The sequence below is a fragment of the Phodopus roborovskii genome, unplaced genomic scaffold (assembly GCF_943737965.1).
Source record: "Phodopus roborovskii unplaced genomic scaffold, PHOROB, whole genome shotgun sequence".
Lineage (NCBI taxonomy): Eukaryota > Metazoa > Chordata > Mammalia > Rodentia > Cricetidae > Phodopus > Phodopus roborovskii.
In genome coordinates, this window is record NW_026126525.1 from 2,651,822 (window position 1) to 2,679,342 (window position 27,521).

The 27,521-nt window shown below is 43.0% G+C and overlaps 1 protein-coding gene across 2 annotated transcripts in view; it reads right to left on the reverse strand.

Annotated features, from left to right (window-relative positions):
* The window catches only part of Pkd2 (polycystin 2, transient receptor potential cation channel), a 39,430-nt gene extending 16,436 nt beyond the window's left edge, over positions 1-22,994 (reverse strand). Inside the window, exons 1-6 of one of the 2 annotated variants that reach the window (XM_051198133.1) lie at positions 22,379-22,994; positions 15,051-15,164; positions 5,804-5,937; positions 3,891-4,141; positions 2,438-2,662; positions 388-616 (exon numbers count right to left, since the gene is read on the reverse strand). In XM_051198133.1, coding sequence (XP_051054090.1) covers positions 388-616; positions 2,438-2,662; positions 3,891-4,141; positions 5,804-5,937; positions 15,051-15,164; positions 22,379-22,979 — 1,554 coding nt within the window. In that variant the 5' untranslated portion in view covers positions 22,980-22,994. The remainder of the gene's footprint in view (positions 1-387; positions 617-2,437; positions 2,663-3,890; positions 4,142-5,803; positions 5,938-15,050; positions 15,165-22,378) is intronic. The other variant, XM_051198135.1, reaches the window with a different exon arrangement.
* Between the last annotated feature and the right edge of the window lie 4,527 nt (positions 22,995-27,521).

The following is a 27,521-nucleotide window of genomic DNA, read 5'->3' on the forward strand; positions in this document are numbered from 1 at the left end:
CGAAAAAACAAAAAAAAAATTTTTTTTCACTAGCAGAAAAAGGAAAAAGTATTATTACAAAAACTACCCCCATAGTTTTAGCCTACAAATTTTATATGACATACCAAATTAATTTAACTAGTTAATTGTGTGATTATGTCAGAACTCAATAAAAAAAATCCAGGAAGGTTTCTCATACAAAGTGAGAAATAAGAAAGTGTTAACACAGAAGTTGATATAAAAAAGTTTTAGATTTTTTACTAGGATTATCGAGATCCCCAACACTGAGATTAAAGACTGCAAATTGACAAGCTTTTAGAATACAGACAGGAGATGAGAGAGACAGCAGGGGGCTAGAATACAGAGAGGATGACACAGCAGCACTATCGGTATGTCTCTCCAACCTACCACAACAATCCCAACATCCAGACAATTCCAGAAACTCCTGAAATAGTGCAGTCTGTGAATCCGAATCTCCAATATCTCTTCCACCACATAGTAAAGGATAAAGAAACAAAAGATAATCTCACAGGCTGCCAGGAAGAAATCAAAAGCTGTGACGTAGCGGATCAGTTTCACAGGCTGAAACTGCCAAGAGGGCACCACACCACCTGTCGCTGGGAACTCAACCAGTAACCTGCATTGAAAAAGAACAATTGAAGTAACAATGTGTGATGGAGTCAGGAAAGGAGGTAAGTTCTGTTCCTGTAGTAGGAGGTGAAAACCACTCCTGAGGATGGAAACAGTGCATGCACTTTGTAACTATGAAACATTTATTCAGCAACTATGTAACATCTAATCACTCTTCAGTTTGCTACTTTCCTTCCTTCCACAGGCTGTATATCTAGGACACTCAACACCTAACTGTTGTCTGGAATAAGACTGTCCTTCTTTTATATTAACACAGTTAGTGCTGGGTTTTAATTACTGCATTCCTAACTGAACTGCATACTTTTCTTGCCAAATTTCACTACGCAGGTGTCACAGTTCAGTAGTTTAGGGATTAGAATGAGAGTCTCTGACTGTAACTTCAAAGGCCCCCCAGTCACGTGTATGGTATCACAATGTCCTCCACAACAGGACAGTGGCCAGACCTAGAACTTCTAAGACACATATAGGCTCCAGCAGCTCAAAGCCATGACTCTGGAAAATGGGAATTCCTGTCAGTTCACTGTCAACTTCCCTATTTGATCCCAAGCACCAGTGACGGCCAGAATAACTAAAAGCAATGGGCCTCACTTCAGCAAGTGGCCCCTGTATGTCACAACCTTTCTGTCCCATACAGCTCTGAGCCTGCTAAGCATCTAGGAACTTAGAAAGAGATGGAGTGGCCCTGATGGAGCCATCTTTAAATTCTTGGATGTGAAAAAAACAAACACAAACACCTACTGAAGACACCCTGAAATCAAACATTTTCTAGTATGTCGGAATAGCTTGTCTGCTAGAACCCTCTTCAAATCAACACTGGAGTCATTATGAAAAGTTTAATGGCAATTGTGATCAATGTTCATCCATTTCTAGTAAGAAGATCTACTTGGTTTACAGAGGTGTTATGTTGAGAAAAAGTTGGTAAGTTCAAACACTGGCAAAGTCTAGTTGCCTGTTAAAAATCAGACTTGAATTTAATATAAAAATTATTACAGAATTCTAATATTATGAGAACATGTCCTTACTTCCTGTGGAAATATATGTGGAGATGACCATTGGGAGTGACCTTGGGGTGCTGCTGATGTGACATGTCTGATGCACAAACACCAACTATTACCTTGCTCTAGTCTCTTATTTTAGATAGCACTTACTATCCACAATACTACACAACTTGTTTCTTGTGTCTATCTTTGTTAAATGCAAGCTTTCCAAGTGCAAGGATATTTGTTTTTGCCTCTGACAAATGCAAACAACCAAAAACAGTAACTGGCGCCATTTAGTCCAAGACCAGGTTATCGAATGCAGAGAAAGATGAGGCGACAAAACCTATGTCACAGTTTCCAACAGTGACGGTGGCAGCAGCAACAGTCGACACACTGAACCTAATGCACTGTTTACAAGTCTTAGGGACACTCGGGGAGGAGGCAAGGTTTGGTAGCCAGAGGATGAGGTGATAGAGGGTGGCTATCCTAATATTGGCTGAAATTAATGGTAAAAAAACAAGCAAAACAACAGAAAACTCTCCATGGGGCTTTGAGTGGACAGGATCTAGAAATGGGATAAACTTGTCCAGAGCTAAAGTTATTTCCAAGTCCTAACATTCCAGGGTCTGAAATCCCTTCTCCAAATAGCAGTGTCACTGAACCTGCAGTTACCACCCATCCCTTGGTCTCAGCCTTGATTCTTGCTCCCCACCCCCACCCCCGCCCCCACCCTAAGCCAGCTGCAAGGATTTCTCTAGTTCATCTCCAGAAATGGATGTGCAGGTAACTACCCAGAAATAGGATGGCTATGAGCTCACAGTACACACCTGACCACACAGAACAGGTTAATGTTCGCGTTGTACACTGAAAAGTCAATGAAAGTTGCTCGGGTCCCCCTGTCCAGCCAGAAGTTTCTCCGGAGGCCTGCAACCTGAGCAGCTGTTTCCTCCCTGGTTCTGGACAGATCCAGATAATAGCCCCCTCCGCTGTAGGTTGTAATGATTCCCCAGTGGCTGCTCCCATTCAAGTCCTTCTCATTCGTGTAGATCCACCTAATTAAATTAAAACAACAGGTCAAAGTGGTGGAAGGCTTGTCACAACTGGAAGACAGTTGATGCCTGCTGGGATAAAGTATATATAAAAATGATGTGGTTGGAAAAACATTTCTATGTGTTTTCTTAGTGAATCCTCACTGTTACTGGCCTCACTTTGGTATCCAGGGCCCTGAGGCTTAGTGAATTTGATTTATTCCCAATGTGTTTGAGCTTAAGAGTCTAGAACCCACACTAGACCTGTCTGTCCACAGAGCCTGAGCCACCATGTCCCCTCCGAGCCGTTTCTGATGACTGATTGAGGGTTACATCCCGAAAGGCCCCAGTGAAAACTGCAGACAGGAGGGACACGTGCACTGAGTCACTCACTGCCCCTCCTTGTTTCCTATGACATGAGATGACACCTGTCTTAGAGATACTCTGTAACACAGGAAAGGGTCTGGGAGAGGGTAACTGTATCAATGCCACTTACACTTATGGATGGTGTGGGACAAAGTAACATTCCAGAAAAGGAATCTGTATCCCAGCAGTCACATTCTGGAGGGAGTGGGGTAAACATGAGGGAACAAAAATGAAAAGTAACAAAAAGGGGTGGATATGGTGTGAAGGAAATCCATTTTAAAGGTTCATTTTATTCATTAATTTATTTAATTATTTGTGTGTGTGTGTGTGTGTGTGTGTGGTCATGTGTGCCACATGCATGCCCGCACCCACAAAAGTCAAAAGAGGACATAAGGTCATTTTCCCTGAAACTGGAGGCAGCGGTAGTTGCGAGCCTCCTGGCTGGAGTGCTGGGATCCACTGTGTCTTCCGCAAGAACAGTGTGTGCTCTTAACCACCAAACTGTGTCATCAGGACCCCTATGTCTGCACTTCAAATAACTGCAATCTGAACAAAAGCATATTTGTAAGAACTACTAAAATGAGTTAGGGGTCAGTCTTATTTGTTCTAAAGAAATAACACTGAACACCCTAAAACCATTCAAGGCTGGAATCATTTCCTTTCCTTGGGTTATATGTTGGACAGTTCAGGTTTTTTTTTTTTTTTTTTTTTGTTTTTTGTTTTTTGTCTTGTTTTGTTTTGTTTTGTTTTTGTTTTTAAATGTGCACATAGAAACTAAAAGGGGAAGAGAAAGAAGATGAGAGATAACAAGGAGAAAATGTCAGCTTGACCCAGGCTGTCTGAGAACAAACAACGGATGCCACTACTAGACATTGCAGACCCTTACGCAGTTCCATTTCGTGGTCCAAATGGAGCCCTGTCCTCACTCCTCACAGAGTAGACGTCATAGCATTCTTTAATTTCATTTCTTAAGTCCTGAGGGATGGAGCAGGATCCATTTCTGACCCTGAGCTGGCGCAGGCGAGGCACCCCAAGCAGCAGGTTCTCATAAAAAATGAAGGTCCGGTTGTCAGCCTGTGTGTGGTTACCCGTCTGTGCCTTCCAGTACAGCCCATCCAGGAAGGCGCCTTCTGTGAACTGAAACAAAGGATTCTGAGGAGGATCCAGACTCAGTGGCTGGCTTCTGCATGGAGCATATTTTTATAGGTCACCAAGTCTTTGAGCTTACAAGCGTAGGACAGATTGTCACAAAGATTTGGGTGTGAATCTTACTGTCATTTGCTAGGTAGTTGTGGAACCTTGCGTAGGATTCTCTAAGCTGGGTTCCCATATTTGGGAACCTTTTTTAGGTCAGGCACCTGACACAGTATCAATGTACTCTGATTGAAGTAAAAAGGTAAGAATGTCAACTACCTTTCCTTTTTTTTCTTTTTTTTAAATTAGAGACAGGGTTTCTCTGTGAAGCTTTGGAGCCTGTCCTAGAACTAGCTCTGTAGACCAGGTTGGACTCAAACTCACAGAGATCCACCTGTCTCCCGAGTGCCGGGATTAAAGGCATGTGCCAACAAAGCCCGGTGTCAACTACCTTTTGTACTGGATCTTTTTCTACCTGGATTTTGCTGCACATGGAGTTCTTCAACCCTACCCCTCCTCTTTGTGGTTTGGCATTTATCATCATAAACGGTGCATGTGAGAAGTTTCAGGTTTGTACAAAAGACTCTTCCTTAATGGAGAACAGATCTGTCATTTCTCCATGCATTCATCACTGGAGCATCCCCAGAGAGCTGCCACACTGAGTAGGGCAAAGGTCAGTACCACACAACTGTGGGTTTTAACAACAAGTGTTCTTACATATTAAAAGGTTGCAGTGCCAGTTTTCTCTATGTCTGAAACTGTAAGCTCTGACTTCAGTATTTAATGACAATTTCCCATATTATTTCTCCTGGGAGAAACAATAACTTCCTTTTAAATTTCCTTTCAAGTTTTCCTAAGTTCTGAGTACCAAGCCATCTGGACCGGCTCAATCACTATCCTGTATTATTCACTGCTGTGTTTACTTTCTTTTTTTCTTTTTTGAGACAGGGTTTCTCTTTCTAGCTTTGTAGACCATGTTGGCCTTGAACTCACAGAAATCCATCTGCTTCTGCCTCCTGAGTGCTGGGATTAAATGCGTGCACCACACCACATTGCTGTTACTTACAGCTATTGCCTGCCAGTTAGAACTTAGAAGTGGGGAAGAGGCTAGGCTGAACTTCACAGTAGCAGACCTTTGAAATGTGTCCATGTCTTATTAGGAGCTGGACACATCCTGGGACCTGAAGGCACATGGCACTATCAACAAAGATACAAATCATGAAAAGGATAGCAGCGTATGACACCTGAACTTCCTACTTGGGGCTTGTGTCAGATGATAGTCTCAATCATCATTTACAGAATCATGACTGAGTGAACAATAAGCAAAAATGAAGCAGCAAAAACACTCAAAAAAAAAAATCCAGGTCTTTTCTTTTCCAGTCATGTGACCATAAGGTAATAAGCCTGAATTTCACTTACTCATTAACAAACTGGGGCACACACATTAGTATGTACATAATAAGATCACTATAGAAATTAATAAAAGCATAAAATATCCTGTGCAAAGTGCATAGTGTTCAATAAATAAATAAATACCAAAAGGTCCAGGAACTCTAAACGACTTAATATAGCTCACAACTTCTAAAGACACTCATGACTTGAATTTATGATACCAAATGAATAATTTCTGGAGACAGGAAGTCCTTTTTAGTCATTTGTAAATACCTTCCAGAAGTCCTCCATCGAAGAAAGAGTTCTGAAGTTAGTTTTCTCTGTTTTAGACACTGGGGTGTCTATGAAAAGCTGTGACAATGTCCGAGTGTAGTAGTACACATTGGAGCTCATCATGCCATAGGTCACTGGAACGCAGAAACAATCGAGTGAACATCAAGAGGGAATATACACACGTGCTCACAGCCAACAACCTCCACGAGTGGCCTGTCCCTGGTAGGCGGACACTTTGAATAGATCAATGCTCACACAAGGTCACCTTTCACCCTTGCCTTCCCTCTCCCACAATGCTCTAGGTTATCCCTATCCCTCTGCTTATATAAGAAATATGTAGCATCGATCCTGGCCTACGTGAAACAAAACAGTCCCAATACCACACTGAACTGACCTCCCCCATGTGCATTGTTTGACCTCCTACTGTCTCCTGGGTCAACCCTTGCAGCTGTTGAGGCTGCTATGTTCAGAACCCCACACACACCTTGGCATCTCCCCAGTCTGTGTTTGTCTGTCTACTCCCCTAGCCCCTTCTTAGTTCTCCCACACCTATTTTCCATCCCTGCCTTCTCACAGCCCCGAGGCTAACCTCTACTGATTTCAACACCTGAGACTCTGTCCCTTTGTGCATCAGGCGAGACAGATCTATGTTGTCCCCTGGAGTGCTACGCTTATTCATTGACTATCTGGATGCAAGATGGACAAGGGACCTTTAGCCTTGGCCACAGCTGTTGGGATAATCCTTACTGACAACTATACTGCTCCCCCCATGGTCATCTATGGCTACAGCTGGTAACCTTTCCCAAGGGGTTCTCCTCCTCTGCTGGTCCCTCAACCTGCATCATCCTTACAAACGACCCCTTTGTATAACTTCTTTAATTACTACTCTGGATTGCTATCTGCCTCTGCTATATGGGAGACTGTGATCCAAGTTATGGCCCCACTGGTGGCCCACATAAACCATAATGATGACCATGGAGAAGGCAGTATGACAGCTCGGAGGAGTAGAGTTGCATCGCTGATCATGTGTCCTACTTCCTGAATGACTGCTTTTACTCTATAAGCTTCAGACTCCTGTTCTGTAAGGTGTGATAAGTGGCTACTCTATAGGATTTATGGGTGCTTTACTAAAAACAACCAAAACCTACTTCATACAGGGATAACAGTGCAGAAATGTCCAGTGCTGTTGGCTTTTCCTTCTAACTGATGTGCTACAAAACATCTATCAGAAACTCAGGACTTCCGAGCCAGCAAGGTAGCTCAATAAGTAAAGGCACTCACTTATCACGTATCCCTGGCAACCTGGGTTTAATCTTGGAAACCCATGTAAAGGTGAGAGGAGGAAATGGGAGTGCTCTGACCTCCATCCATACACCACGGCAAGCCTGCTTCCATATACACATCAGCCAGTACTGTTCTATGCTGGAACTATTTTGACTACAGGTGTACTATGCTATAATTGACATACTTTGCTAAAAACAGAAAGCTTCAAAAGGAAGGAATCTGTTTTCTGTATCTTTTTTACCACAGAGATGAACACACAGATGACTCTTGATTCTGTAATAACTTGTATTAAACTAATTCTGTTTAAATGATTGGTAAATATATCTTTTGCCTTTCCACTGCCAAGCAGCATATCAAATTAAGATTATCAAAGGAGAAATGTGGGTGATAATGGTCCAACATGAGTATGTTTAGGAGTTCATCTCAAGCAATCACTTAAGCAAGAAATTAGCAGAAACACACAATTTGTGCAATCGTGCAGAGTATATTAACTAATTTCCAGTCTCTCACTTGCCCTTCTATGATCTAATGTATTTAGAATATCAACAATGTTCTTCATATGGTACATGACCAACTCCCCCCCCCCCCAATACCAGACTGATCCTAGTTCAGGATTTGGAATTCTAATGGGGTACTGGTTAATATAGGACATTTTGGGGGTGTTTTACCTATTGGTTGATGTTGGAAGCTATTTGGGGCTAGGTTGAAATTATATGTATCTAAACATGGTATAGAAACCAACTTTGAAAGGTGTCTCCTTTGTATCCCGTTGTTCTTCAGATCAGATACTGGTGCTTGCTGCTGAAATTCCATTATGTGTACAGCACCCCCTGCTGGACATCACTGAATGATGCTTCTAACACTGAAGGACAAGAACTATTTTTGAACTGTCAAGATACGGCTGACTCGGTTACCTCCTGGGAGCAACATTTCTACATTTGCCCAGTGCAGGAACTGTGTGAGTACATGTCAGCGGCAGCTCAACATCAGACAGTCTGGGTGAGAACCTCACCAGTCTCCACACAGACTATCTGCCTCTGGGCTCACAACAGACGGTGCTGGTATCCCTGGATCTCGAACAGCTATTAGTCAACCTTCCTGAGTGTGAACTTGAAAATGAGCATAATAATACTGAAAGTTTTTTGTTTTTGTTTTATGAAGCCCATTAAAGAGATATATGTGAAGAAAGGCATTCGTACAGTGTGAACTGGAGTGGAAACATGACAGCTACATGTCTTTCAGTCCCCAGTGGAGGAAGTTCACTGGCAAGATGGTACCCATACGCTAAATGAATAGCAATGAGAACACCACTGTGTGAAATAAATAAATAAATAAATATATATATATATATATATATACATACGTACATACATACATACATATATATATATATTAACTGGAGACCGGAAAGGAAGGTAAATATATATTTACATGATATCAGATAATGGATATGTATGAATGTGTGGAGGGTGCAGATGTGTATGAGAGTGTGTGTACACATATCTCATCTGCCATTTCTTCTCTTAACCCCTTATTTTCCATTTTTCCAAAATAAGTCAGAACAAAATACAGGCTACCCTTGAACACATTGGCAACAGAGACAACTTCCTGAACAGAACACTAATAGCCCAGGCATTAAGATAAAAAGCTTCTGTAAGGCAAAAGACAAAACAGCAGCCTACAGAATGGGAAAAGATCTTCACCAACCCCTGACAGGGGGCTGATTCCCAAAATATATAAAGAAGTCAAGAAATCAGACATCAAGAAAAAAAGAAAAGAAAAGAAAAGAAAAGAGAGAGAGAGAGAGAGAGAGAAGAAAGAATCCAATTTGAAAAAGGTAGGGCACAGATCTAAACAGATAATTCTCAGTAGAAAAATCTCAAATACCAATAGACTTAAAGAAATGCTTAACATCTTTAGCCATCAGGAAAAAAAAAAATGACTCTGGGATTCCATCTTGCACCTGTAAAAATGGCTAAGACCAAATCCACAAGTGACACCTCATGCTGGAGTGGAGTTGGAGAAAGGGGAACATCCTCCATTGCTGGTAGGAGTGCAAACTTGTACGGCCACTATGGAAATCAATAGGCAGTTTCTGAGAAAATTGGGAATCAATCTACCTCAAGACAAAGCTTGAGGTATATACCCAACGGATGCTTAATCATAGCACAAGGACATTGCTCATCTATTTTCATCATATCCATACACTGGAAACAACCTAGATGTTCCCTTAATAAAACAATAGATAAAGGCAATGTAGTACATTTACACAATGGAGTGTAATTCAGCTGTTAAAAAAAAATAACATCATGAAAACTGCAGGCAAATGGATGTAACTAGAAAAACAAACAAACAAACAAACAAAAAAAAACTCTGAGGTAACCCAAACATGGAAAGAAAAACATGGTATGTACTCACTCATAGTAGATATTAGCTGTGAAGTAAAGGATAACCATGCTACAATCCACAGAGCCAGGGAATCTAAGTAATAAGGAGGGCTCACGGGGACACATGCATCTCCCTGGGAAAGGGAAATAGATATCACAGGAGGAGGTGGAGAATGGGAATAGGAGGGGTCAAGTTTGGGGAGGATGGAGGGAGAGAGTACTGGAAGAGACAAGTGGAACTGGGGGCATCTTGGTAATAAACTAGAAATCTAGTGTAATGGAAACTCCCAAGAGTCCATGAAGGTGACCCTCACTAAGACTTCTAACAATGGGGGATATAGAACCTGAACCAGCCATCTCCTGTAACCAAGTAAGACCTCCAATAGAGGGACTGGGACACCAACCCAGCACAAAACCTTCGACCTACAATCTATCCTGCCTACAAGATGTGCTGGGGTTTAGATAGTGCTGAAATTTTGGACGTGACCAACCAATGACTGGTCCAGCTTGAGACCCACACCACACGAGGAAGCCCACTCCTGACACTGCCTGGAGGGCCAGGACCCAGAAGCTGGATAGCCTAGAGACCTAGGATAGAATCAAACACAAGTAAAAAAAAAAAAACAAAAAACAAAAAACAAAAAACAAAAACAAAAACAAACAAACAAAAAAAAAACACCACAGGCTACCAAACATTCATCATGCAAACTAAGAGACACTGCCTGGAAAACACTGACAAATCAGTTCAAAGCAGCCAATGATACTGTTTTATCCATTGTTGAGAAACTATAAGCTGTCTACAGCCATACCACCCTGAATGCGCCCAATCTCATCTGCCCTTGGCAGCTAAGCAGGGTCAAGCCTGGTTAGTACTTGCATGGGAGAAACTATAAACTTAAACATTAAAAAAAAATACAATGTAGCATTGAGTTCCATCTACTGCATATATTTCAATGTCTAGAGGCAAAAGAAAAAAATCTAATTTCAGGAGAGAAAAAGAAAGCTGTAAAGTTTCCAGGAAAGCATAAACAACAGGAAAAGTGGAAAGTTGACTAGGTTAACCTCTTATTAGAAAAAGGGACTTTAACATTTGAAAAGGCAACTTGAGAATTTTTATAAGAAACCTACTTAATATAAAGTTAAAGAGTGGAGAGACACTTCACATTTGCAAGCTTAGGGAGCTGAGTTCAATCTTGGTCCCGTGTGACAGTGAGAAGAGAGAAACAACCTGGAAATGTTGCCCTCTGGGCACCACAAGCAGCCACTTGTGCATCATATCGTGCACACGCTAATAAATAAATATTTTCCAAATAGAGTAAGTTGACATGGTGTGTACTTAGTTTTTGTTAACTTGACACAAACTACAGTCACCTGGGAAAGAAACCCAAGCATTGAATTTCCTCCATCAGACTGTTCTGTGGGTGTCTGTGGGTGACTGATGATGTGGGAGGGTCCATCCCACGGTGGGTGGTGCCGGTATCCCAGAAGCATCTGAACCACTCATTAGAAGCAAGTGAGTGAGCAGTGCCCCCACAGCCTCTGCTTCAGTTCCTGCCTCGGGCTCTGCATCTGGCTCCTACCTCTAGGTTCCCTTGAGGATGGACTGAAAACTGCAATATGAAATAAACCCTTTTCTCCCCAGGTTGCTTTGTGGTAATAAAAACACAGCTATAGAAAGCGACAGCAGTTTCCTACAGTAGGAGTACTGGGTCTGAAGAAAAGCTTGCCTTATATCAATAAAAGATACCATAAACAATGACTTAGCTCTCGTGAATTCTTACATATTAAATAACAGATTATCAAGATATATGAAATGATATGTAATATAAAAAGAAGCAAAATCACCATGGGTAACTCCAAAATGACACACTGCCACTTAAGCCAAAACACAAAGTAAAACCTCCTAAAACAAAAAGAGCTAGGCAGACAAAAACCTTTACATAACAAACTCTAAAAATTAGCTAACAAAAAGGAAGATATATGCATATCAGATTAAATCACTTGGCAATTTTAAAAACTGCTTAGAAAATCATAATTGCCACAGAAAGTAGAATCAGGATGCCTTGGTCCCAAAAACTACTCTTGCATAGGAAGCCTAACATTTTTTTATATCTTTGTCTCACACCATGTGTTCTCTTGGGGATGTGGTGGGAGAAAGTATGAAACTCTCCTTGAAGGGACTCTGTCTACAAATGCACAGTGCTAAATAGCTAAATAGAAATCAATGAGTCACTAAGTTTGGGCTGGTGTGGTTGTTATCAACTCGCAGGAAGTTCTCCAAATCAGTGAATGAGAACAAAGGAGCGTGCGGGAAAACCCAGTAAGAGAGGAGGAACAGAAGTGAGCAGTGTCAACAGTGAGAAACACTCTGCGCACAGCACTGCAGTGTTGGGGTAATCCTGTGCACTGTGTGAAGATGTGGCACTGTGACTGGCTTCAGAAGCCAAACGGCCGATAGTTAGGCCGGAGGTACAGGTGGGACTTCTGGACAGAGAGCGCTCTGGGAAGAGGAAGGATAGACTGGAAAAAAACAGGATGAGCATAAAGCAGAGGCAAGAATGTAGTTAAAGAATATGGGTTAATGTAAGTTATGAGAGCCACTTAGAAAGAAGACTAAGCTAAGACTGAGCTTTCATAAGTACTAAGTCTCTTTGTCATTTTTTGTGAGCTGGTGGCCCTGTGCTTCCTCCCTCCCTCCCGGTCTCCCTCCCAGCAGGACAGATGCAGGGAACCAGCCAGACAAACCACTGTGAGGACACAGGGCAGAGTGGGCCTGGAGTAGCAGCACAGTTGAGAGTCCCACTTGAGTTGAGACCAAAGAACTTCTCCCTGGATCTGGCTTCTGAGTTGACCCTGAAGGAAGGGGACTTGGACCAACAGTAATGAGGCTCTGGAATCTTCTAGGCCTTTTAGCTCCTAGCCTTCACCCTAGAAACTATGTTCCGTGCCTGATCAGGAGACTCAGTGTCCATCACTGCCCAAGAAATGGCCAGCAACTGACTGTCGATCTGCAGCCAAATCCTGTCAAAGGGGCTGAGTCATAAACCATTTACACCAATGTTCTCTCCAAAAAATATAACCTGCTTAAATACAAAGGATAGTGCTGACAGGAAAAAAAAAAAAAAAAAAAAAAAAAAAAAAAAAAAAAAAAGCTTCTGGTTACAGGGAAAAATAAGATGAAGCCAATCTAAAGACTTCTAAAATAAACAACAAAACATGGCTGGTTGTGTAACTTCAGTCAGTTTTCACTCTCAGTCTTCAGTTTACTTCTTTGGCCTCGTTTGTAAACTCACTCCATCTGAAAATGTACTTTTCCTCATACTGAAGAGCTTAAGTTGAACTGCTAAAGCTGTAATTTTTTTTCTGTTTTGTTTTGTTTTTTTAAAAGTTCTTTTGGCAACTGATGTTCAGTCTGGAGGATTACTCAAAATCTAGACTTCCTTTGTATTAGAAATACACTTGCATATGTGATGTTTGAAAATGCTGAGTAATTGTAATGGACATGTTAATGAGAAAGCCAATGTGGCTTAATATTTAAGTGCCACTTCCATGCTGGGGACAAACACAACCTCAGTGTTCTGTGCTCCCGCGGCTAAGAACAAGGACGTCGGAAATATCCCAGCTCTTGCCTCCTGAAGTTCAGTGTAATACACACATTACTTCCAGCTTTAGTGTTTCTATGTTAGAAGGCATGTCTTTTAAAAGGTCACATCATGCATGTAAGGAATGCAATGTGCTGAGCTCGCAGCAGTAGGATGGTGGCTGCCAGGGCTGGGGGGGGGGGGAACAGGTGACCCTCCAAGTCAGCAGACATAACTGCTGAGAGGCGGTAATGGGAAGGAGGCTGGCTTCAGACAACTGAAATAATCAGGGTGAGTTCTGAGACAATAGAAATGCTGTAAATTTGGACTGTAAGGGGTTAAACCTCTGCACATTAGAAAACTAAATGAAACATGTTTTTGTGCATGAATCTTGAGGCATATATAAAAGTTTCATCTCATTAAAGCTATTTCCTAAATAAAGCTTTCTTCCTCCAAAGTGACAATAAATAAATAAATAGAAACAAAAATCTGTCACTTTTAAGCCTGTTTGTGGTTATTTTAAATGTCTGCATTTTCTCCGCTGGCAGATTGTGCTTTGCTACCCAAGATGATTACTATGTTTCAGAGCTGCAGTCACATCATTATCTCCATAGTAGGTATTAAATTAAATATTTAGTAAACGAGGCACATCTATCAAGCACCAGGAATAAACGATAGGTCGCTAAAACAGAAAGTAATGACATGAAACTTGTTCAGATTTTTTTTCCTCTGGAGCAAGCATTCCTAGGTCTGCTCTGCTGTGAATTACACTCTTGGGAATATTTTCACTTTTTTTCCCATCTCCCAGCTTATTATAGATGAGGAAAACAGATGAGGATGTATGCAAGGGAAGGTTCCTCTTAACCACTGAGGCACCTCTCCAGGCTCCCACCCAAAGAAAATTATTAAATTACTGATCAAATTCTGATTCTCTCCATATACAAAAAAGATGGACTCTTCTGTATGTGGGCATCAATTTTAAGCATCTCTCAGTCTACACTGGAGGAGGTGGGTTTCTTCTTAGGGAAGTTTAGTAAAAAAGCCTGGGGGTGAGGATGGCACAAACTGGCTTCCGTGTCCCCGTAAAAGGCCTCAGAGAAGACATAACAAAAATCTATGCTTCATAGGGCCAGCAAGATGGTCAGCAGTTACAGCACTTACCAAGCAAGCCTTAATGGCTTGAGTGCAAGCTGGAGCCCATATAGAAGTGGAAGGAGAGAAATGACTTTACAAAGTTGTCCTCTCACCTCCCCAAGAATACTGGTGTGGGAATGCATGCGCTTACACACACACATACACACACACTCATTCACACACACATACACACACACATGCACACTCATTCACACACACATACACACTCACACACATTTGAAAAACCCAGGATTCAACAAGCTTCTATTCAGGATACATGATTTGCCTATAACTTTTCAGGACTTAGAAGTAAAGAGTACCTGAGATGGGTTCTGAGCTACGGTTTCCCTCCACTCCTCCCCCAGAGAATGCACGAACACACCAAAGTAAGAGAGGAGAGACACAAACTAGGCCAGCTAGGCTTCCCCTAAAGCCTAGTGATCCTAGAGGACTTGGCAGAAATAAAGCACTTTAAGGAAAAGCAGTAATTCAAATGTCAGGGTCCCAGCGGGGATTTGGAAGGCATGCGCCGCCATGAGCAGGAATGTTATCACCTGAGAGTTAGACATGGAAGTGTGACATACACTGATATGAAATCTAACATCCAAACCCTTTGGCTGGGATTTTTGTAGACAGCAGGTTTCTTGAGCATCCTACAGTGAAATCTGTCACAACTAACAGCGAACTGGTCAGCAGAAACTTCCCCAAAGTCCAGTCTAAACTGGAAACCACACTGGGAAGAAAATTGCTGGTTTGACCCTCCAGGCTCTCACATACTTCTCTTCAATCATGATTACGACAGGTCAAGCACCCTCAAAACATGCTTCCATGTTTTGAGAGGAAGAGAAAGCGTGTACTCACAGATGCACGAGACTATGAGGAAAAGGAGGTAAGTGACCAGTTCCCGTAACACACTTTTAAGGTATTTCTCCCGGTTAGTGTTGCTCTCTTCCATGAGTCTTGTTCCCCAGAGACCTTTAAAATAATGAGAAACAAACAAAACAAGGTCATTCAGAAATTTCACAAGTGGCGAAAGGAAAAATGAAAGGAATAGTGAACCGGTTCTCAGATGGAAAGAGGAATGTGTATGCATGCAAACTGCATGTGACTCACAGGGATTTTATTTAGTATACACCATGCTCCATCCACCTCAAAAGTACAAAATCCAAGGCAACTCAGTCAGTTTATGTAACTTCTAGGACCATTAGCAAATATCTTTAAAAGTTTAGGAGGATGGGAAATGAAGACAAATTAAAAGATTTTGCAGTTGTGCACAACACATCACATCACTCTTCTTCCTGCTTTGTAAAGGATATGCCTGGTAACACCCACCCACACACACACACACACAAAGAAAACCTTGCTAAGAAGATGGTGTAACTACAGAATAAACCACCACAGTGCAAAATTGGAGTTGCTGCATCATTCCAACTTGGAGATGTCTACTGAGCTTCTAGCATAGTGACAGAAAGGCTGCCTGCTTTGTGCTCACCTTTGTGAGGAATGCAGTGACAACAGGTGTTTAAAGTGCCAATAAATATGGCACATGTGGCTCCTTTGTCTTTCTTTTGGGAAAAACTACGATGAACAACCATGTTGTGTATTTCAGCAGATGGAAAGTGTCAGGCTGGTGAGGTAGAGATGATGTAACCCTTGGAGAGGTTGCTGGAGAGAATTACTGGTTTGGGATTCAGCCAGGAGGCGGCATGGTTGCTATCCAAGACCCATTAATGAACAGTGGTTAAGTCACAATGCTGTTTCCCTGGGAGAGCTTTAATATCTTCCCCCCAAACACTAACTTCTCAAACCTTCCAGTTAGGTTATAAACAGACACAGACCTGGCTCCTCATGTACCTGTCATCATTCACTCTAGATCTGACTCCCTTCATTAACCCAAATTTAAACCACACTTGAGCCAGAAACAAGCCACAGGGAGAAGGGGGAACAGTGAAGGGTTTTTCACATTGAGGAAATGAGGTCATCATTAAGGTTGATACAATTTTTAGTTCCTTATAAAAACACAAGAGCTCTATTCTATTAGAATAAATTCAGCTATTCCATTTTTCCTTTCTTCCTTTAAACACTTAGCATCTAAACTTCAAGGATGTCATGATACTAATAGCAGGCCTAAGCACTCTGAAAGCTGAACATAGTTTATGACCAGGTCTGCTGCTGGCAAGAGCTGGTATTTGTAGGGGAATTGCTCATGCAGAAGAAATGCAGCAAGCAGGGTGTTTATTCATTGTAACTCTATCATATTCAAGGGTTTTTTACAAATCTGGATGACATGGAAAATTACAAATCAGGCTAACACAGCAGCCAAGGATCAGGCTCAGCAGCCTCAGGTACAACCATACTTCTATCTTTGGGTAGAGTTCTTCTGGAGGCCTGGCCTACAGCACATGTGGTGACTGCTGGTCTCTTTAGCATCTTTACTCCTATGTGGCCAGTGATCTTATTCTTTCCACTGGTTTATAGACCACTATGCACTAAGGAATAGACATAGTTTCATACAAATGGTATTCTCCAACCTTTAAATAGAAACAAGACAAAAACAATATCAGATTTTTCTCAAGCCAATTTGCAATGAGTTATGGTAATTTAATTCAAGCCCTTAAAAGGAAATGAAGAAACCCCCCCCCCTTTCTTATCTCTATGTACTATCATGTATTTTCTTTTTTCTAAATTACCTTACCTACTTCCTAAATATAAACCTCTTAGGAGGTCTATCTTAGAAGATGGGGATCCCTCTGCATCACTGTCCTGTAGCAGATTACTTCCAGCGTTCATGAGTTGACAGGGAGGAGTGGTTTAAGGTGCACATCACACAGATGGCTCAGATTCAATGCCTCAAATGAACACCCTTCCCCCAGAAACTTCTTATTTGAGCAAATGGCATCAAACAAGAAATGAGGTCCATCTCAAAGTGAGTTCTCATACCCTTCTTCACATGGAGTTTGTTCTATAACTATTTTGTTATGTGTTGAGACAGGGTCTCACTATGTATCTCAGCCTGACCTTGAGCTTGGAATGCTTCTCCTGCCTCTGCCTCCTGACTGCTGGGAATACAGACATGTACCACCATGCACATCAAGCCTGAATCTGTAACTGATGGCCTTTGCCTTTAATCTAGGCCTGTAGCACCACAGCCAGGATCCTTTTTCTTGCCTGCTCTCTCCTGAACATCCACTCACTATATCCTCTACATTCTTCAGTCTGGCCTGTGGTTACACTAGTTTTGTCCGAAGTCTCTCCATAATTCCAAATACCTGCAAGAAAATGTACCAACTTCTTAATGCAACATTCAGGTCTGCTTAGCCTTGTTCCCAGTTAGCCCCCCCCCCCTTCAAAGTGTGGCTCACTTTGAATCCCTGTGAAGACCTTCACTGACCTTAGGTAGAGATAGGTTACCTCTGCCTTGAGTCCACTACCCATGAGGACAAAGGCCACAGTGATACCTTAGAGTAAAGTAACTTTCTGATTAAAACTTGGCTCTGGTCCTTAGGGAGCAGGGAAGCGGGAACACTGGAAAGGATCATGGGAGACTAGTCACCTGGGAAGGGCAGCCTGCCCGTCAGCTCAGTTACATCTCTGAGCAGTGTTCCACACAGGATGGTTGAGGGACAAGGTACTGAGGTCCAAGAGCAATGCTGGAGAGTTGGTGCCACAGACCCCATGGTGAGGAGATTAGACACCACAGAGTGCAATGGCTGTAAGCATCAAGTCTGAGGGATGGCTACTTACAGGGTCTAGTCTAGGACCTACCTCTGAAACATTCTTTATATTGAGGTTCAGTCTTCACAAACTAGTAAATAGATACTCTGGGATAGCTCCAAAGATCTCAGAAAAGAAAGCTGAGTATAGTATTAGTATAACTCTGATCTGAGTACCAACCCCCTGGAGAGATGACACAGGGGGATGGAAAGTCCCAGGCCAGCTTGTATTGTGAGACCCTGTCTCAAAAGACAAAAACTTAAAAACAAAAACAAACAAAAACAAACAAACAAACAAACAAAAAAACAAAACAAAACAAAGCAAAAAAAACAAAAAGCAAAAATGCCTAAAACATGTCCATTATCAGGGTGGAGTTAGGGAAATGGAGTGTGTATGTGTGAATCCAAACAAATACATTGTATGCATGTAAGAAATTCTTAAATATAATAAAGATATTAAATTTAAATAAAAAACCATGTCCATCAACTAAGAGATAGACAAAATGTAATATATGTATACAATGAATCTAGAAGCCAGTCATTTATAGGAAAAAAGTTCGGATACACACTGCTGTGTGGAGGAGCTTGAAAATAGGTTACAAAAAAAAGCCAGACACAGCAGGGCAGATTCTGATTTGTACATGATTATGAAAATGTTCGGGGAAAAAATAGTTAAAGTAGAACCACACTGTTATAAATATATATAATGCACACTTAGCTGTAGCTAGAAGGGTAAATTTGATGTTGCACATATTTCGGCATAACTTAAAAAAGAAAGACAGTAGGTTCTTCCACTTTCAATAAATTAAGAATCTGGATACACAGAATAGTTGATATGGTTAATCCTAAATGTCCTAAATGAATCAATATTTAAAAAGTATGGAAATATGAAAAACGGCTGGCTAAAGTTAGGTAAGAGCACTCAGGCTATTTATTTGTCATAGCAAGCACAGTTTTGAGCCTGGCGTTGGTGGCTGTGGTGCATGCCTTTAATCCCAGCACTCGGGAGGCAGAGGCAGGAGGATCTCTGTGGGTTCCAGGCCAGCCTGGTCTACAGAGCAAGTTCCAGGACAGGCTCCAAAGCTATACAGAGAAACCCTGTCTCAAAAACCAAAAACAAACAAACAAACAAACACACACACACACAAACAAACAAACACAGTTTTGGGCTCCAATGCCTGTAATTAAATCCTAGTTCCAATATCTGATAGTTGGGACCTTGGAAGACTCATTTAAGCTATAAAAGCCTTGGTTCCCTCATGAGGAAGATGGCGTGAGGACAGCTTCTACAGCATAGGGACAGCTGAGGACAAAACAAACTATGGCCGGCTGTTAAAGTCTCCAAGAGTGCTGAGCACAGTGGGCAAGAGAAAACAATGACGGCTTATCAAACATTACACATCAGTGCCATGCTCTGATTATTTCAGGAAAAATAAGAGTAACCCTCATGTTCACTTAGGCCATAGCAATATGTGACAGAGATTGCTAACTGTGGACAAAAATCCATTTCTCCCCTGCTGGATATGTGGCTACATTATACTCTTCAGCCATCCTGACAGTATCGTTAGTTACATGAATTAAGAATTTGCAGCAGGAATCAAAGTGATGAGTTTAATTTCCAGGACAATGTCTGGGGCACTGTCATCAAATCATTCAGTTGTCCTTTGCTTCCTCTGGTGCAGGCTTTCAACACCTCTTGGCTGATGTCCCTATCTACTTCTGATAATCACCCAGCATGCCTAGCTGCCAAGTCCCGTTGGTCCAGCACGTTCTGCTGTGGCTGAGAAGCATTCAAGTGCCTCTTAATATTTAGAGATACATTTTAATTGCCCAGTTAGACACAGTGTGCCTCAGAATGAGGCTTCAGACAGTCCTGCAACCTTACTACTCTCTGATAGAGGTGAAGTCCATCCACTCTCCAGAGAACGGGAAACACCATTTGCTGGGTCCACAAGGGCATGGAAGACTAAGTCCAACCCTTTCATTATAAATAAGAAGCTGAGGCCCAGAGAGACACAAGAAGTGACAGGGTAGAACCTGACTGTCATGATATTTTTTTATGATCTAACAAATAAAGCTTGCCTGAAGATCAGAGTGCAGAGCTAGCCACAGAGGCCAGGCAGTGATGGCACACACCTTTAATCCCAGCACTCGGGAGACAGAGACAGATGAATCTCATTGAGTTCAAGGCCACACTGGGCTACACGAAATCGATCCAGTCAAAAAGAGAAACAGAACTCCCTCTAAGGTGATCTCAGCACTTGGAATCCCATGCCTTTAATCCCATAACTAGAGAGGAGTAAAAAGACAGGACCTCAGTTTGGTGGACACAGATGCAGTCTGGAGATGCAATCTGAGGACAGGATAGCTCCTTCAGTCTGAGCATTGGTAGAGGTGATAACTCTCTAGTTCTCTAGACTAGCCACTCTGCTTCTCTGATCTTTAGCTTTAACCCCAATACCTATCTCTGTGTTTTCAGTATTTATGCTACACCTGACAATTACCCTTAATTCTCATCATCAGGGTTATTTACATGATATATATACAAGGTTCCCATTATTGTTATCTCACAAGCCAGAACAAAAAAAAAAAAAAAAAAAAATCCATGTCTCGTTCACTGTTGGTTATTTTACATCTCTGGGCTCTGTCTTTTGGAAAACGGTGATTTGCTGTGCCATACCTTCTTCATGCTAAATATTTAATACATGTGGCTTACTTAATAAGCCACAAGGATGCCAATTACATTTCTTCATAACAGGAATAAAATGTTTTAAAATTTCCATAATTAATTTCCCAAGTCTGCTCTTTGTGAATTACACCTTCGATAGATGTACCACCCCATTATTATTTTTACAATTTATTAGATATTACTGAGAGCACAGATGCAGAGACACACAGGGCAAGACCCTAGGAGGCGACTCACAGCTACCATGGTCTCTCCAGTGCCCCTCTCTCTCAGAGCCTCTGCAAGGTTCCCACTGATCAAGCCTGTCTTATGGTGGGTTTACTAAAATTCTTCTTTAAAAAGTAATGAACCTATACATATATATGCCTCAATATAAACTTACACATTTTATTGTCTCCCATTACTGAGTTCAAAGTTAAGTACATTACCAACTGCTCAAGCTGATTTAAAATCATGTGAGTTTCCATTATCCACTGCTTATAAGAAACTTGTATCTTGTGTCGGTGAGTTTTTTCTTAAAAGCACTTCTCACATAGTTTTAAAACAACCTGTTTCACACGGTTTAGACATGAAGAAGCATCAGTGTTTTGCTAGTCTATTAAAGTTACCTCAAAAGGACATTTGTGTTTCACAACTCCCAAGTCACATTAACTAGTACACATGTAAAACCAGGTTCATTGTTTGTAATATTCATGAAGCACAACAAGGCAAAGATGGACTGCCCATTTTAGATGTCTTCTCACTAGATTATTGGAACACATCAAGGGCTATGGACTGGCTATTTCTTTCCTTAAAGAAAACTGAAGGATCAGAGCAGTTAAATAACACGTTCAAGGTCAAACAGTAGGAGAGCCAGAATTTAAATGTAGGCCTGACCTATCTAAATCACACTGCTTCAACATCTGGATACTTTCTGTGCAGGACTGGAAACTGCAGACAGAAACAAGAAATACCAGGATGGAACTCTTAAAGGTGGAGAGTAAGATAACTAGCTGGGTGAGAGTTAGTCAAACTCTTTTCCTCGGATGCCTCTGGTGGCAAAACTTTGAGAACACGGGATTCAATCTGCTATTGGAAAATCCCTGTCCCCTCCAGCCTTGTGGAGAGTTGGGTGCACTGATGGCTGACACATTAACCTGCTGATATCTGGGGAAGCAATCATCTTGCTGGAATGGCAGAGAATATTATTTTAAAACATACTTTTAGTCTTTAAACACACACAGGATGGGGGTTGTATTTCCTTTGCAACTGTTTAAGAAATATGTCTAGAATTAGAAATGGTCAAAATGCATTTCTACAGACATTACTGTATTCATGCTGTCAACAGCTCCCCTCTTAATCGTACCCATCTAAAGGCATCACTCTCTAAACTTCGGTAACACTGTGGTTCCATTCCTAGACTGGCTGAAGGGACATGGCGCATTGCTGCCTAAAGAAAAGTGTGGGAGTTGGAATGAACTTGCTCCTCATTTTGTGACATTTAGCAAACAGTTTCAACTATCATCAGTTGTCCTAGAATATTCTGTTAGTTCTCCACAAGCCCCAGATATTCCCTAAAACGGCTCTCTCCTTTTTCCCAAAGTGTGCTGGCATCCTAATGAGAGAGCAAGGCGCCTGATGAATTCGAACCAAGGGCACAGTGGAATTCCGTGCTGGGTACGGGAAATCGCAGAGTCAGCAGAGGTAGGGAGGGTGCTCTGGAATGAGGCGGGAACGCGGAGGACCAGGGTTCGAGCCTGCAGGCTGGCAGTTCTCCCACGCGCATCGGACACCGCGGGTCCGGTTCTTACCTCGCAGCCCGCGCACCAGCCTTCCGGCCCAGGCCACTCGGGGTGGCTGCCCATCCAGCGGGAGATGGCGATGCAGAGGGTCCCCTCCGCCTGCGGGGCTGGGACCCGGCTCGCCCTGGTCCTCTAGTCGGCGCCTCCTCCCGCTCGGGTGCCCGGCGCCCCGGTAGCTCCCCAGGGCTCGTCCGCGGGCGCCCGCCGAGCTCACGGCCGAGGAGGAGGCCGACCTGCGGCTGCCGGGTCGCCACTCCACGTCCATCTCCACCACCATTCCTCCTTCTTCCCCTTCCACCTCGTCGTCGTCATCCTCCTCCTCGGCCTCGAAGCCCGGGTTATCGCGGCTCCACGCCTGCCGGGAGCACGACGAGAGCGGAGGAGAAGGGGATGCCGAGGCTCCGGCCGGAGGGTCCCGCGCAGCCGCCTGCCGGATGCGCTCCATCTCGATCTCCAGGCCCCGCTGCTCCCGGAGGCCTCCCGGGACCGCCAGGCCGCCGCCCACCGCCGAGCCTCCCGCAGCCAGCCGGCCGGGGCCCGGGGCTCTCGGTGCGGGCGAGCGCTTCGCATCCCCGGGCGGCTGAGGCTGCACGCGGTTGGAGTTCACCATCGCGGTCACTGGCGCCCAGCGCGCCCCGGAAAGCCGCTACCCTCGGCCGCAGAAGCCATGTTCTTTCCTTCCCGGGGTCCGCCGCCTGCTCCCCGCCCCCGCCCGCCCCCTCGGCCCGCCTCCCGGGGCCGGGCCTCGCCTCCGCTGGCCTGAGGTATGGGGAGTGGGCCATGGCGGCCAGAGCGCGCCCCTCCTGCTTTCCAAGTGGAGCCAGGATACCCAGAGGCGCCCACATTCTTATGGGGTAGCTCGCAAAAGGAGGAAGTGCTTGTCCCGCCAGCTCCTCTGGAAAGGGAGTCTTGGGTTTGTCCATGCCTGCATGACCTGGAGATGATGCTTAGGCCCTGTCCATGCCCTGCCTACGTTTACCAAGGCGCAAAGGGGAGTGTAAAGACTGAGACCCTCTGGAGCGATCATGTGAACTAGTGAAATCCAGCTTGAAATGAAGCCTCCGAGAGGGCAATGAAATCTACCCTTCATTTAAAAGCCAGAACAGGTCACTAAGGCTGCCTCGCCTTGCACTTGGTGGCCCTCATCTCCCTAATTCTCCTGCTGATTGGGTGATTTCCCGTCTTTCCGCTCTCCAGACATCCTGAAGATTCCAAGGACTGGGTTTTGAGACTCTCTGATTGCTGATGCCTCCATCGCTATCTCATTTCCGCTCCTGCCCAACACTGGGCTCTGAATAACTGGATCCTGCTTTAGGTGTTAGTTCAAGATCTCCATTCTTGTCTATGCCCTGCAGATGATTCTTGCTAAGCCTACCCACTCAGTTCTCCACGGTGTCTCTGTCTCTTTTACATTCATATCCCTGGTTGAGACTTATGCATCGCTCCCTTTCCTTCTGAGGCCACTCTTAGGACAGTTCTCATTTGCCTCTCGTAGATCTTGTTACTTCTACCCTCAAGGGTCTCTGATAAAAATCTCCACGTTTAATTACCACTGCTGGCGTTGTTATTCCACATTGGAGCAAACGATTTCTGTCTGTTCCGCCTCTCTTCTGCCATTCTGATACTAAACCAGCCTCGCCTTCTTTAGCTTATCGAGTAAGACTGGATTGGAAGCCTTCAAGAGTGCTATGGCCGAATATTCTCCGTGTTCCCACCGTTTCCAGATTATAGGATCGGCCATGTTGATGCATAAAGAGTCTATGGACTTCTAGCTTAAGTGATAACATTTAATTCCTGTAGTTTAACAAATGTGTACGATCTGATCTTATATTAGTTTGCTGGGTTTTGTTATAACAGCCTACCTTTTCCTGTGTTCAATAACACAAATGTGTTTTCTCCAAATGGATTGCTTGGCCTCTTCTGAGGTCTCTCTTGGCTTGCAGATGGACCATTTTTGCCTGCTTCTCCCCATTGTCTTCATTTGGATATCTTCTCTTCCTCCTTCTCCTTATCATCATCATCATCATAATCATCATAGTGGTTTCAGACAACCATAATTGTATGGATTAAATTTAGTTGCTTTGAGAAAAACCCAATGACCAAGTGTAGTTATATCCTGTGCTTAGGAATTCAACACATGAATCTCAGAGGAACACATTTAATCCAGTCATATTAGGCCCTACAATACTTATCTAAAATGGTTTTCCCGTCACGCAGCATTGTTTGCTGGCGCCATAGATATTTCCTGTGTGTAACATTAGAACTATGTAAGTTAAGAAGAGTGTAATAAAGACCTTGGCCTCAAGAGAAGGTGGATCTAACAAAGAAAGGTGCAGAAATCTCCCACTAGGGAGGTTGGGATGCCTGTTTTACAGGGGTCCTCTAGGGATACAGTTTTGCACTAGCAGAATGACTGCTTAACAGGCACATTGACAAAGAAGCTAGGTGTGAGGAGAAAGTACATACTCAGCCAGAAAATAGGCTCAGTATTTGATTTTAAAATGTGGCTCATAGAACTGCAGGCATCATTTAAGATTCTTAGAAACAGAGACCTCGGGTCCTCCACAGCAGTCTCATCGACTAAGAAATTCTGGTTTTGCCCTGGAATCCAGAATCTCCTTGGAGTCTCCTGGCACCCTAAGTATGAGAAGCAATGCTATGTTTCAGATGAAAGTGTGTCATACAGTTCATCCCGTGGCCCCATATTTTATAGTCTCCCATGAGAACATCCTCCAGAGCCCACTCTCAGAAGAAATTTCAGTGGTGCTGCTGTCTTTGTAGATGTTTATTCCACACTAACTCATCATCAGGACCTCAGAAGCAGACAACTGCATAGCCTGGGGAAAGTTCCCTCACTTGCGCTTGTGAAAATGGAGACAATCCTAATTCCTGACTCAAAGGTTTGTAAAGATTAGGTGACTTAATACAGGTGTCTAAGACCATCCCTTTGGGCTGCTGTAATAAGAAATGCCCCTACCTGGTGGCTTGTCAACATTTACTTCTCACAGTTCAAGAGGCTGAAGTTTCAAGACCATGGCACCGCACTGGCAGTTGGAATGTGCTGACATCCTTTCTGATTCATAGGTTACTTCTTAGGTGTATCTGCATGTGTTGAAAGGAACAAAAGAAACATGTAGTTGGGATTTGGATCTTAAATATCCTTCAAGGTTTGTGTGTTAAAGGTTCAGTCACCAGACTGTGGTCCTGTTGCGAAGTAGAGAACCGTGGGAGGTGGAAGCCAGTGAAATTAGCTCACCAGGGACATACTCCTTGAAGGCAATGTTGGGACCCAGATCTTCCTCCCATGTCCTTTCCTACCCTATCTTCTGGCCACCATGAGTAGCATTGTTCCACCATGTGTCTGACTTTCAATAACATTCTCACTAAAAAAAAAAAAGTCATTTCGCCCTATTGACTTACCTCAGGCATTTTGTCACAGCAATGGAAAATTGGCCTGTGCAAACTCCTTTGACCTTATACAACATCTGTCTCTATGACTCCATATACAGGCCTGCCTCCTTTTATCATCCCTGTGACAGTTAAGGGTTTCAGTGTATGCATTTGGGAAACATCATCACTCAAATTATATCAGTAAGGCATATGGAACACTGCCTTGCCCATGGTAAATGCCATATGCTGTTAAAGCTGTATCCAGTCTTACATATTAATTCTAGTAATTATTTTTTACTTACTATAACTGCTTGTTGGTCATCTTTGGACCTGCTAGACTGTGTATTTGTTGAGAATGAGAACAGGGGATCCATGGCAAACTCAAGATTGTAAAGCAAATACTTCTGAAATTCCAGGGAGGGGGCACATGGCTAGGAGCAAGAGGCAGTCTCTGAGAAGGGACAGATCTAGTCCTCATGGGAAAGAGGTCATGAGTAGAGCAAATGCTTAGGAATCTCAAGTCACAAAACTGGAGCTTTGACTAAAGCTAGGGTTTCCTGACCCCTCAGAAGGGATGAGGGTTTTGCTATTTGTTTGCCTCTTGGGATACTTTTTCCCAACTGGAAGACAGCAGGTCACTGCTGAGTTTGTGCCTTTCTTATCTGTCCTTAGCATTTATTGCTGGTCCATTGCTTTTAGCAGGAGTATATGGGTGAAAATGTGACTCAGCCAAGGGAGAATAGAAAAACCAACTCATTCAATGACTTTATATTTAATGTTGAATTCCGTGTTTATATCTGTATAATAAAAACATGGTTTTAGTTAGGGTGGGATAGGCAGATCCTTCATGGAAGTATATTCTCATTGGAGAGATATTCACCCTGAATCTAAAAAACTAGAATCTAGTGAAAAGTGGAAGTTTCCAAGTCAAGAAGGGATCATGAGAGAGAGGGGGTAGGGAAAACAGCAGGTACCCTACCATGGAAGGTCTCAGACGAGATTCTGACAAACAAATCACAAAGTTAAGAAACACAGTAATAGCTCTGTGTTTTACAGTGTTAATTACTTAAAATGTGAAACATTCTTCCTAAAATGACATCCCCACCATTGAAAGTAACTCAGATTGGTTGAAAATGTATCTAAGCAAATAACTTACAGTTGGATGTGTGTTTGCCTCCATTTTACTTATAAGAAAAGTAATTTTAAGAAATCTCTGCAGTTTTAGTTAACTATATAACTCAAGTAGCGCTTGGTCCATTTTGTGCTGAATCTGACTTGACTTTAGTCTTAGCTCTCATGAGCCCAGGGCCCCTCCGTGAACCTGTTTCCTGCCTGGATGTCTCCATTCCTTCCAGTGTGTTAATGTTCCCTTTTCTGTTTTTACTTTAATGTATTTGTCCTTAAAGAGCAACTGGCTCTTGCTCAAGCAAGGTCTGTGGCTGTCAGTTTTTCTCCCTATGGATAGAGTAACTCCCTTTAAATAGTCAAACACCTACCTCTCATAGATTTCACTTATACAAATTGATAGCCACCAAATTATATTTTTCTTTACCTAGCTTCCCGAATCCTATTGTTATAGATTTCAGTAATCTACTTGGGGGAAGAGGTAGTTGAAGCAGGATTTCTCTGTGTAACAGCCCTGGCTGTCCTGGGATTCAATTTGTAGATCTGGCTCACCTTGAACTCACAGAGATCCCTCTGGCTCTGCCTCCTGAGTGCTGGGATTAATGGTGTGTGCCACCAGTGCCCAGCAGATTTCAGT